The sequence below is a fragment of the Lepidochelys olivacea genome (assembly GCF_965140295.1).
Source record: "Lepidochelys olivacea isolate rLepOli2 genome assembly, chromosome: 12".
Classification (NCBI taxonomy): domain Eukaryota; kingdom Metazoa; phylum Chordata; order Testudines; family Cheloniidae; genus Lepidochelys; species Lepidochelys olivacea.
The window spans coordinates 39,836,158-39,849,228 of record NC_140422.1 but is presented as its reverse complement, the minus strand read 5'-3'; the positions used below and the strand labels follow the sequence as shown (position 1 = coordinate 39,849,228).

General features: G+C 58.9%; 1 protein-coding gene across 1 annotated transcript in view; it reads right to left on the bottom strand.

The window, feature by feature from the left end:
- Window positions 1-13,071, bottom strand: part of CPNE7 (copine 7) — a 35,917-nt gene that overhangs the window by 16,393 nt on the left and 6,453 nt on the right. The window contains exons 3-5 of the mRNA XM_084644334.1: window positions 2,976-3,158; window positions 1,951-2,025; window positions 908-982 (exon numbers count right to left, since the gene is read on the bottom strand). Coding sequence (XP_084500460.1) covers window positions 908-982; window positions 1,951-2,025; window positions 2,976-3,158 — 333 coding nt within the window. The remainder of the gene's footprint in view (window positions 1-907; window positions 983-1,950; window positions 2,026-2,975; window positions 3,159-13,071) is intronic.

The following is a 13,071-nucleotide window of genomic DNA, read 5'->3' as shown; positions in this document are numbered from 1 at the left end:
CCCTGCCAGGTCAGAGCAGCAGGACCAACCTCCGGGCCATCTCCCCCGATACCCCCCAGACAGAACCTTCCCCAGGGGCATGTCCTCCCAGCCGGAAGGGACCAGCCTCTGGACCAGCCCTACCCAGGATGGGGGCTCTGAGCACCCAGGGGCCACTGTACCATCCCTCCACGCTCAGGCCTGTCGCAGAAGGCGGCACTCCCTCGCCCCTGCCCGGCGATGCCCTGCTCCCTGCTACGGCCACACTGGGCTCCTTCCCCGCCCCTGCCTTGTGCCCACTCTGGCCCTGCATTCTCACTGCACCCCCCGTGCCCAGCCAGCCTCTCTCCTCCCTGCACCTCCTCGTGCTGTGCCTACAGCAGCCTGCCCTGGTGACTTCCAGCTCTTGGCTATGCTGAACTGCCCACCAGCATCCCTGCCAGCCCGTGCTTTCCCGAGGGGCTCCGGGGAGCGGGGCTGGGAGAGGGAGATCTTTCACCCCTGCGGGGGGTGGGGGGCCTTTGGACAGCTGGGTGCAGCGAGCTGGCTGGGGCTCAATTGGGATGGCGGCACCAGCAAGAGGGCAGGCTCAGCGGAGGGACTGAGCGCCATGCTGTCCCGTCGCTGGGCAGGGCTTGGCCTGCTGACCAGGCTGCTGAGGGGTGAGCTGGCCTGGCTGCTCCCATTGCGCGCTCTGCCGAGGGTAGCTCCAGCCTCCCCCAGCAGCACCAGAGCGTTGGAAAGGTGCCGGAGGGGCACCAGGTCAGTCAGCAGCCACAGCTCCCAGCTCTCAGCAAATAACCACGCTGGCTCCTCCATGCTGCCATTCCCAAGCTGCACCCGCCCGATCCGGGGGGCTGGGGGCACCAGGGTCTCAGCGAAGGTGGAGCAGAGTCTCTTGGCCACCCCCCACAGCAGGCGAAGGTACCTTGTCATCCAGCTTCTTGGCCCGGAACGCCAGCTCCACGTAGCCGTTGTTGCCGGAAATCTCCTCTGACAGCACCTGAGGGGAGAGTGCCAAGGGGCCCTTAGAGACAAGCGGCCAGGCACAAGCCCCAGGGAGAAACCCGCCTGGTGCCAGCTAGAGCCACCACGCAGAGAGCACGCCTGGGAGGTATTGGCAGTGATGTGTGTGCCAGGCCGGGCGGCAGGGCACGGAGAGGACCTTGTGCACATGCCATGTGCCAGGCCGGGGCGGCAGGGCAGGGAGAGGCAGCGGGGGCCAGGGGCCGCCATCGCAGCATGCTCTTTAGTGTGTTCTCCATCACGTTCAAAGAGCACAATTCTCGCGCTGCATGGAGCAGGTGGCTGGTCTGGGCTCTGGGGAATTAATGTGGATTCCCCGCTATGGGCAGGAGCCAGGGACCAGTGATGAGAACCTGGGTTCTGGGGACTGACCCCTGCCCTGAGCCATGTCTGCCAGTCTGGGGAGATGGCGGAGGCAGATCAGGGCTAGTCTGCGCAGGGTGGGACGGGCTGGGAGTTCAGGAGGAGGTGGCAGGAGGAGACAGGCAATGGGAGTTCGGCCCCTGCAGCAGCAGGATCTTCAGCACAAACCTGGCTGGTTGTGAGCCAGGCCAGAGCCCCAGAGCATGTGGCAGGACCCCTCTCTGGGGCAGGTGTGGGGTCGGCAGCGTTAGAAATACAAAGCGGAGCTCTGGGCTGGGGGAGCAGAGCACCGGGCAGCTCTCTAGAGACAGCTCCTGCCTACAGAGCACCAGGCTCCAGAGCCTGTCGGACGGGTACATGTCCGAGGGTTTCCTGGCAGAGCCGTGTGGCACTGAGGCAGCCAGAGCAGGGCACCATGCAGCTCTGGGGGCTGCCCCTTCCTGTCCTCTTCCAAAGGGAACGGCCCAAGCAGGCCCAGCTGAACGTGTCCCCCCTCCCTGCAGGCTGCATGAGCAGCAGGACTGCTAGGCAATGGAGAGCCGGAGCCAGCCTGGAGGCACAGGCCAGGCCAGCCGCACTCACCGTGATGGTGGACTTGCCGGCATACTTCCCGTACTTGAGAAACAGCAGCTTGGTCACCCGCTTCTGGGCCACAATCTGGAAGGGAAGATGACAGAGTGAGTCGGGGGAGAGGGAGCTGTGGGCCCCCGCGATGCCCTGGGGATGGGGGCAGGGGAGCCATGGGCCCAGGTGACACCCCGGGGAGACACAGCCATGCCAGAGATGGCGGCACTGGAGTCGTGCTGAAGCACGAGCGGCCCCAGGAGACACGTTGCTGTGGGAGTCGTCTCGGGCGAGACGTTAGCGTCTGAGTCACTCAGGGGACGCTGGCACGAGTCATGCTGGAGGACGTCAGCATGGGGGCCAGTGAACCCCTGCGGGTGGAACCAGTGCTAAGCCAAGCCTGCACCGCACACTGAGCTCCCCCGGCCTGGCGGGGCCCTGGCAAGGACTTGCCAGCGATTCATGGACAGTGCTTGGCCTTTACAGACAGTCAGCGCTAAGATGTGCCAAGCAGCGGGGCTTCCTGACAGCGCTGAAATCGCTCCCTTCTCCTGGAGCTGAGAGCCATCCCTGCTACGTCAAGTTCTCCCTGGCCCTGGCCACGTTAACCCACCACATCCTCCCTCCGCTTTCCTCTTGGCCCCGGGGGATTTCCAGTCCCACTGGAAATGCCATTAGAGACTATCCGGGACTTCCCCAGCCCTGGGAGGTCAGCGCACGGCGGGTCTGACGCCAGCCCATCCTAGGCCGGGAGCGCTCAGAACTCCCACTCCTAGGGCGTGCCACTAATCGCAATGACAATATCCTGCAACGGGCAGCTATGGCGGTGATATGTTCCTGGCACCGCTAAGCCCTTCTGCAGGCCGCACTGAGCCACCTTCCCAGGCAAGGAATGGAGAAGCCCCGCACCCGGGAGCAGTGAACAGCCGAATGGCAGGATTCCTCCGCAGGAAACACCGCAGCCCTGCTGGGCCACAGGCTGGGGACAGGCGAGAGGAGCGACTCCCGGGCGCCTGCCCCGGGGGGACAGCAAGGGCGAGTACCTGGCCCACTGTGCACTCCATGCCCCCCAGGAAGTCGTCATCATGTGTCCCGAGGCTGGAGTGCCCGTGACTGTCATACACCTCGAACCGCAGCTTCTGCACTTCCTCGAAGTAATAGTCCACCGTGAAAACCTTGGAGAAGACGGGGTGCAGGTTGCTCTTGATGACCTCGCTCCTGTCCACCTGGAGGCCAGAGGAGAATCAGGGCCCTGCCCAGCAGCCCTGGAGACCGAGGGCCTCTCCTGATCCACAAAGCAGCCCCGGCAATAGCAGTAACCAATAGCAATAACCAAAAAGCAAGCTCCCCCCTCCTCACCTTACAGGCTGCCCCCCACCCACCCACAGGGCTGGGGCGCTGGCTCCAGGCCAAGAGCCTCTGCCACGGAGGCTGTCAGCTGGTGCCAACCGGCATGGTGGGCTCAGAGACGGAGCCTTCTGTTCCCCGTGGGAAGACCCCTGCCTCTTTTCACCCACAAGGCTGGGCCCTCAGGGCCTACAGCCCTGCACTGGGGGAGGGCCTGGTTCTGCACCGCACCCGGGCTCTGGTGCTCCGGATGAGATGGCCTCACTTACCAGCAGGGAGAGGGTTTTCCCAGCTGCCAGCGCCGCAAACGCCCCCTGGGCAAGGAGAGGCCAGCAGTGCTCCCTGCCCACAATACCACCGCTGGAGGGCGCTATGCCAGGCGGTCGGGCAGGACGGGGGGCAGTAGGGGCACTATCCTGCCCTTTGTAATGTCCAAAGAGAAGCATCGTTTTTTTCCACCGCCTCTTCCCAGCAGACGAGCAGCGATCGGTTCTCCGCATGTCAGACCTGGATGGCGCCCCGATGAACCTAGTCCCTGTTCAGGGTCAGTGCCTACTGTGCCCTGAACCATCCCTTGGCCCTGTGCGGGCCCGGCTCTAACAAGGGGCTTTGTTCTTTAACTGCTGCCGAAAACACAGCCGGGGAGCAAGACTTGAAAAGGCAGGTTTTGGTAGGGTCTACAAAAATAGCCATTTTAAAACCGCGTCTCAGTTTGCAAGCGGCAGAATTCTTTGACATGCCCTGCACCGAGGGCTTTTCCCCTCCGAAGGGCCCAAGTTCTACATTGGTTTTAAACGCAGTTCTAAACACAGTTTGAATGTAGGGGAAAATGCAGGAGCAGAATCAAACCTTCGGCTCTGTCCCTCCCGCAGGAGCAAACCCAGTGTTTGTATGAACTGCCATGAACTTAAACCCCGGAGCGCTCACACCGAGAGAGGGATTAACTCTGGGCTGCCGCTTTCTCTTGCTGCCCCCATGTCCCTGGCTTGGCGGCAGCTGGGCAGTGCCCCGATGTCCCCTCTGACAGGCAAGCGGCTTCACACCCTGAGGCTTTGCCATCCCCCTCCCGGGAAGCCAGAGCAGGGCCCATGCCCGGCCGAGTCACTAGCCACCCCGGGATGCAGCAGCTCCAGTGTCCCGGAAACCTGCACTTCTAAGGAAACTGAATAAAACGTCTCAAACCCTGCTGAACACGGACTCGTTAGTGTGGGGAATGCAGATGAGATGCTAATGAGCTACTCGATCATCAATGACTCTGGGAAGAGAAAGCTGCATGTGTCGCCAGTTCGCGGCTCAGGCCCATGCCTGGGATGTGCAGGGGGCTCTGGGTACTGAGCACTAGGGGGCACTGTTGGAGCTGGAGGGTATTTGTCCCAGTGATTCCTCAGGGTGCCTCACCCAGCCAGCCCTCCCCTCTCCGGTCTCTGGACTCAGCTTCCCATGGACTCCACCAAGGGGGCCACGCCCGCTGTTCTCTGTGGGGCAGCACCTCCTCCAAGCAACGGCCACAGCAGCTTTGCCACCTCCTCCCTGGAAGCTGAACAGGGCCCACGCCCCTCTGATTTACTAGCCACACCAGGGAGTCATGTCGCTGGTGGGCAGCACCCGATGTTACGGGCGAGAGGGGCGCTCGTTGCTCTCCCTTGCGGGCAGTGCCAGGTGCACTCGCCCGTTACATGGGCAGAGAGGGAGCACCCGTTCCTCCAGGCTGCTCAGGACCCACTCAATCAACGTGGGATCAGCCCTGTGCATGGAAATGAACAAAGTGCCTGGGCCAGGATCTGCAGAGAAGGGACCCAGGAAGCCCCAGAAGCTGTGCAGAGAGAGAACAGTATTCCCCAGGAGGAGTAAGCCCTCTCCAGGGGAAAGGGGTTCCCTGCCCCCTTGTTCTCTGCTTGTATCCTCTTCTTTCTCCCGGGCAGATGCCCCGCTAGCAGCCCCGTCAGCGCAGTGGTAGGGGGGCAGATGGGGACCCTGCAAACACTGGAGGGCTGTGACCCGGATCCTCAGGCAACTCCCAGGGATACTGTGCACAGCAGGCCCCCTGCCTGGGCCCAGCCAGCTTCCCGGGAGGTGCTCTGGCATGAGTGAGCGGCACCCAGTTGTCACTGATTTCAGCCAGGAAGACTTCGGGACGGGGGACTGGTAGAGGGACCGATCCCCCATTCGCCAGCCAGCCCCTGGCTGTGGCCATGGGCTCTGAGCCGGGGTGGAAGGATGAATGCAGGATCGGGACCCTTCATGGATGTGCAGAAAGCCAGGACGTGGAGGGCTCAGGCCCCACTGCCAAGGTCTTGACTAGCGAGGCCCTGGGGTCCCAGGCAGGAATGGAACGGAGCCCAGCCATTGGCAGGGACTCTGCAGGACTGGAGCCTCTTCTCTCAGGATTATCAAGCTGCTGCCGCAAATCTCTGTACCGGTGTCAGACTGCTGAACAGACACACACAATTTGACGGCTTAGCAGACTTAGCTGCAGCTTAAGTCCCCTGGCTGCTGTTCGGCTGGGGGATCGGCTGCACAGCACAGAAACCAGCATGCTTTGATCCTTCCCTGCACTTGCTATGCATCTGGCCACATGCACCCCCACTACTCAGCTGCTCCCATCTGCCTCTCCTCACCACCTCTCATGCCTTCCAACGGAGCCCCGAGCTGGCAAATTCTCTAGCCCATCATTAGTGCTTTATTCAGCGTGCAGATCTGTGTCTTCCCAGGGGCACAGGGTGCAGATCCATGTCTGCCATGGGGCACCGGGTGCAGATCTGTATCTGCCATGGGGCATCGTGTGCAGATTTGTGTCTGCCCGGGGGCATCGTGTGCAGATCTGTCTGCCCAAGGGCACAGGGTGCAGATCCGTGTCTGCCTGGGGGCACCGAGTGCAGATACCCCTGTGCAGTGCTCCTCCCGCGCCCCATCACCCACCCCTGTGCAGTGCTCCTGCCGCACCCCATCACACACCCCTGTGCAGTGCTCCTGGCGCACCCCATCACCCACCCCTGTGCAGTGCTCCTGACGCACCCCATGACCCACACCCTGTGCAGTGCTCCTCCCGCACCCCATCACACACCCCTGTGCAGTGCTCCTGCTGCACCCCATCACCCACCCCTGTGCAGTGCTCCTCTCGCACCCCATCACCCACCCCTGTGCAGTGCTCCTCCCGCACCCCATCACACACCCCTGTGCAGTGCTCCTCCCGCACCCCATCACCCACCCCTGTGCAGTGCTCCTCCCGCACCCCATCACACACCCCTGTGCAGTGCTCCTACTGCACCCCATCACACACCCCTGTGCAGTGCTCCTGGCGTACCCCATCACACACCCCTGTGCAGTGCTCCTCCCGCACCCCATCACCCACCCCTGTGCAGTGCTCCTCCCGCACCCCATCACACACCCCTGTGCAGTGCTCCTCCCGCACCCCATCACCCACCCCTGTGCAGTGCTCCTACTGCACCCCATCACACACCCCTGTGCAGTGCTCCTCCCGCACCCCATCACCCACACCCTGTGCAGTGCTCCTGGCGCACCCCATCACACACCCCTGTGCAGTGCTCCTGCCGCACCCCATCCCACACCCCTGTGCAGTGCTCCTGCCACACCCCATCACCCACCCCTGTGCAGTGCTCCTCCCGCACCCCGTCACACAAACCCTGTGCAGTGCTCCTACTGCACCCCATCACACATCCCTGTGCAGTGCTCCTGCCGCACCCCATCCCACACCCCTGTGCAGTGCTCCTGCCGCACCCCGTCACACACAGCTGGGGTGAAAACAATCAACACCCCATGGACCAGGGAAAAACCTTAAAATGAAGGGAAGCAGGTGTCGGTGACAAAGGAGCCCAACACGACCCGAACCAGGGGAGACAAGGCCACCGATGGAAACACACCGAAATGAGGAGGCCTCCCAGAGCTTCCTGGGAAGCTTAGACAAATTTCTCTCCACGCTGGCCCCAGGAAGGGCTCCCTCAGCGGGCTGCCTGGGGCCAGTGTGGAGTGGGGCTGGGCTGACTGGCAAGGGAAGGTGGCACAGGCACGTGGGTGCTGCAGTGCTCAGAGCTGAGCGGAGACCCTCTGCCCTCACCCGGGCTGGGGGCCGTGCTGCTGCGACACAATCACCGGACGGCGCCGGCTCCCAGCCCTGACTCCACACAGTAGGACGGCGCTCAGGCCCACCCCCGGCCCTTTTGTTTGCAGCTCTTTCCTGACTATGCTTCAGAGGCCGAATTTGGCTGGGGAAGCAACGGAGCATGAGCCCTTGGTAGCCAGGCTCTACCCCACACCCCCATGGCGCAAAGGTCTGGCCTGACATTGCAGAATGGCAGGTTCCGCTGAGCTACGGGCCCCAGAGGAAGTTGCTTCTTCCGCTTTCAAGGCAAGGAGCAGGTGGGGTGGAGTCCAGAGTAAACACAACTCACATTCTAACAGAAAACACGGTGAGCTCAACTGGGACAGGAAACAGGTCCCAACCGTACCAGAGCTTGAGCGAGTAATTCCAGATGGCTGGCCACAGGGCAAGCCCAGGCCCCCACAATTGAGATGAAATTGCTGCAGAGGACCGTGTGTCGTAATGCTACGCAACACGTGGCTGGAAATGCTCCACAGAGCCCACCTGGGTACTGAGAAGCATCAGAGTGGAGCTAGAGATGTCATGTTCTGGCCAGGTGTGAATGCTGCCACGGGAGGGAAAGTACCCAAAGGTGGCATCGGCAATCAATACATGATGCAGAAAGCACAAAAGCCACCAAAACCACATGACATTCCAGCTTGTCCTTGGCCCAAGGTTGGAGCGGATCCATGGGAATTCAATGGAAAGGATTGTCTCTTATCCAGGGACACCGCTCACGGTGCTCATTGAGCTGTGGCAATGGGATCATGGTGAAAATCACTCCGGGTGGACAAAGAGCAGTGACAATTCACGAGGGGCTTCTCTCAGCAACCCTCTGAGCTCTCAGTCCGAGCGCTCTGCGTGGAGCCCACACTGAGCCCAGGCAAGGGGGTTAGCAGAAAAGTCAGTCCAGATAACAAAGCCCTGGCAGATTCAAGCTGAGCCATTGTTAGAATATTTCAACACACCGCGCCGTGCTTAATTGCGAGCGCCAGTCCCCGGGCTCATGGCTAGTAGGACAAAACCCTGAGTGCCAACGGACGTTTTTCCTAATATCAAACCTCAGTCTCCCTTGCTGCAGATTAAGCCCATCACTTCTTGTCCAGCCTTCAGTGGACACAGAGAACAACTGACCCTGTCCTCTTTAGAGCAGCCCCTCACTGATTTGAGGACTTACCAGGTCCCCGCTCAGTTTTCTTTTCTCAGAACTAAACATCCCCAGTGTTTTAACCCCACCCCACAGGTCAGGGTTTCTAAACCTTTTCTCGTTTTTGTTGCTCTCCTCTGGATTCTTCCAAATTTCTCCACATTTTCCTAAAGAGCAGTGCCCAGGACTGGACACAGTACCCCGGCTGGGGCCTCACCAGGCCAAGTCGAGCAAGACAATGACCTCCCGTGTCTTACACACAACATGACTGTTAACACACCCCGGAATTATATTGGCCTTTTTTGCAGCTGCGTCACATTGTCGACTCAGATTCAATGTGTGATCCGCTCTAACCCCCAGATCCCTTTTCAGCAACACAACCACCTCACCAGTTATTCCCCAGTTCGTACCTGTACATTTGCTTTTCCTTCCTAAGTGCAGTGCTTTGCACTTCTCTGTATTGCATTTCATCTTGTTGGTTTCAGACCAAGTCTCCAATGTGTCAAGGTGATTTTAAATTCTAATCCCGCCCTCCAAAGTGCTTGCACTTCCTCCCAGCTTGATGTCATCTGCACACTGTATAAGTACACTCTCCACTCCATTATCCAAGTTTTCAGTGAAAGTATTAAATAGTGCTGGACACGGGACTGACCCCTGCAGGATCCACTCCCAGTTCGATAGTGAGCCATTGATAACTACTCTTTGAGTGCGATCTTTCAACTACTTGCGCATCCACCTTCTTGTAATTTCATCTAGAGCACATTTCCCTCGTTTCCTTGTGAAAATGTCACACAGAACGGGGTCAGACATCACATCGACTGTCACATCCCCCACATCTGTAGGTCAGTAACCCTGGCAACGAAGGAAATCAGGTTGCTTTGGCATGATCTGTTCTGGACAAATCCATGATGGTTATTCTTTATAATCCTGTTATCCTCCAGGTGCTTCCACACTGATTGCTTAATAATTTGTTCCAGTATCGTTCCAGGTATCAAGATTAGGTTGACCAGTCTATAATACTTCAGGTCCTTTTTGTTCCCCTTTCTAAAGCTAGGTGCTATGTTTGCCCTTCTCCTGTCCTCTGGGACCTTACCCATCCTCCATGAGTCCTCGTAGATAATTGGTAATGGTTCTCAGATTGCTTCAGCTAGTTCCTTAAGTATCCTAAGGTGAATTTCATCAGACCCTGCCAACTTGAATACATCTAACTTATCTAAATATTCGTTAACCTGTTCTTTCCCTATTTCGGCTTGTGTTCCTTCCCCCTTGTTCTTAATATTAATTAGGTTGAATATCTGGTCACCATTAACCTTTTTAGTGAAGACTGAAGCAAAATAAGCAGTAAGTACCACAGACTGCTTGATGTCATCAGTTATTAGCTCTCCTTCCCCGCTAAGTAGAGGACCTCCGCTTTCCTTTGTCTTTCTCTTGCTCCTACAGTATTAAAAGAAATGCTTCCTATTGCATTTTATGTCCCTTGCTAGGTGTAACTCATTTTGTGCCTTACCCTTTCTGATTGTTGTCCCTACATGCGGGTGCTGTTCTTTTGTGCTGCTCCTTAGCAATTTGTCCATGTTTCCGCTTTTTGTAGGATCCTTTTTTGCTTTTCAGGTCATTCAGGAGCTCCTGATTCAGCCATTCTGGCCTCTGACTAGTCTTCCTGTCTTTCCTTGCATCAGGATAGTTTGAAGCTGTGCCTCTAATATTGTTTATTAATATATTCATAATAATTAATAATAATATATTAATATAGTTTGAAGCTGTGCCTCCTTGAGAAACTGCCAGCTCTCCTGATCTCCTGTATCCCTCAGATATTCTCCCGTGGGACCTCACCTACCAGTTCTCTGAGTTGGTTAAAGTGCGCTTTTTTGAAGTCCATTGTCCTTCTTCTACTGCTCTCACACCTTCCTTTCCTGGGAATCATAAAAACGACCATTTCATGGTCATTTTCACCCAAATTGCATTCAGCTTTCAGATTCGCAGCCAACTCCCCCTGTTGGTCAGACTCAATCCTACAATGGCTGCACCCGGTTACTTCCTCCACGCGCTGGAACAAAAACTTGTGCCCACTGTATTCCAAGAACTTACTGGACATTGTGTGTTTTGTACGACTTGTCCAACTGTGAACACCAAACCAACTGTCTGAGCCAAAGGCAATTAATCATGAAGTAGTGACAGAAGAGCTAATACCAGGAAACTAGCACAAAAGAAACATTACAATGAGAATGTCCAACTGTTATCAGATTCAAATTTCAGATTCAACATTCAGATTTCAAAACAGAAAGAGGCCAGCAATCTGCCAAGGTGACAACTCTAACATCTGTCCTGTGTTATACCCACGGTGATGGCTCCGCCCCCCCCCCGTCCCACGCCGTACCCACGCTGACGGCTCCCCCCCGTCCCACGCTGTACCCATGGTGACGGCTCCTCCCCCCCGTCCCACGCCGTACCCACGGTGACGGCTCCGCCCCCCGTCCCACGCCGTACCCACGGTGACGGCTCCGCCCCCCCATCCCACGCCGTACCCATGGTGACAGCTGTACCACCTGGCCCATGTCACAGCCAGGTCTGAGGTGAGTCCTAGCGGAGGAACAGAAGCCTCCTGGACCAAGCCCAGGAGGACAGGGCACGCACGCCCATCCCATCCCAGACAATGCCAAACACCAGAAGCAGCATATAGGGGCTCTGGGGGGGCAGAGCCCCCTGGCCTGCCCATCTCAGTGCAGCAGAAGAAGGAGGACTAGACATGGCTGTATGCTCCAGGAGTCATGGAGCCCATCGGTGGTGGTTGCAGACGATGTCCTGCGTGCGTACGCTGGCCTGGCGGGCTCTGGCTACGTAGTCTATCAGCTGGCCAGGTTTGCTGGGGGGGGACGGGACACTTTTTTAGCCAACTTCGTATTTTATTGGCCCTTGATTTACCAGGTGAAGGTGGGGCCCCGCGGGGGTGTAATGGCAATCCCTGAAGCCAGGAGGCGCCAGCCCAGCTGTGTGATGGGGTGACCCTGCGCCGTGCCACGGGTCGGGGGGTGGGATACATAGGCCAGTCTCTCCCCAGGGCTGCTGTCGGGCCCTGGTTCCAGAGGGGAGTGGCAGGGGCGGCGGGGAGCAGCGGGGCTCCGGGGGCAGGGGTGTTGCCTGGAGCCCGAATCCCTGTGTACCGCAGGAAGGGCTCGGTGTGCGTTTTCTCATGCGCTGAGCCATGCTGGCAGAAGGAACGGCGCGGCCTCCCACACACCAACCCCCTGCCAGCTCTGAGTCAACAGAACAACTTCCTGGGGAAGGCACCCTGCCAGGACAGCGCCAGTCCCAGAGCCCGGGTCCCAGATCAACCCTGGGGAGCGCAGAATGGGCTCCAGGGAGCAGCACCGCCCCTGCCATCACCTCCAGGCACTGAGAGCCACGGACCCGCTGCCTCCCTCGCCCGCCGAGAGAACTCGGCAGGGGCAGGGCCTCTGCAAAGCCCCACCCACCATCTAGCGCCAGCAGGGAGCCCGCGGCTCCAGCCTGGCCACGCCATGGCACCAACCTGACCCCTCTCAGGGTCAGCACCAGTCCCAGCAACACTGCCAGCTACCCCATGGTCATGGAGAAGGTGGGAAGGGGGGTCTGCAGGTACCGGGCTCAGCACAGCTCCCTCCCTGGCCAGCACTGGGCTGTGGCCTATGGGCAGCAGGGCGTGCATGGCACCTTGCATCCCCAGCTGCCTCAGTGCCCCCTGGCACCACAGTCCCCCATCTCCTGCTGATGACAGCCCCAGGAGCAGGGGCAGTCCGGGTTATTTCCAGCACAGATTGCAACGGGCCCTGGTGGGGATGGAGACCTGGTTGTGATGCCTGGGTGATATTTCCTTGGCTAAAGTGGTTGTGACTGTTGCACAAACAACCCCCTAGGGCTGGGGTCTGGGAGTCCAGCGATGGGTGCATCCCAGCAGGGCTCACTGCAGGTGTCTGACAACAGCCGGACCCCGCGGACAGGCCCAGGCATCCACCACAGAGGGAGTTTTGCCCCTGTACAATGTGAGCAAGGAGTTCTCAATGTGGCCCAAGGGGTCAGCTGGGGCAAAAGGGGGACACTGGGACCCAGGTGAATCAACTGCAAAGTCCCCAGGCTCAGACACTCTCCTTGTGGTGACGCCCCCAGAATCCATCACTCACATTCACCCAGTGTCACATGATAGGTAATTAATACTCATTAATCAGCATCTCCATTAGCCCTAGCAGCTCCATGGTGAGGCAGGGTGGTGGAGCTATCCCAGTATGACCAATGTGGAAACTGAGGCAGAGAGAGAGGATGGGACCTACAGGGTCATGCATCGATTGTTTAGGCCACAGGGGCTCATTAGCCTCATCCAGGCGGACCCTGCATGGCACAGGCTGCCGGCCTCAGAGCAGGGAGCTGAACCCGGGTCGGCCCCCTGCCTCCCAGTCTCTGCTCGCTCTGCCAGGCAGGGGTGAGCGCAGGCAGGCTGGGCCCCCCGCGTGCCCCGCACCCCCTGCCACGAGAGATGGCAGAAAAGCCTCAGTGCTGTTAAAACCAGTCCCCC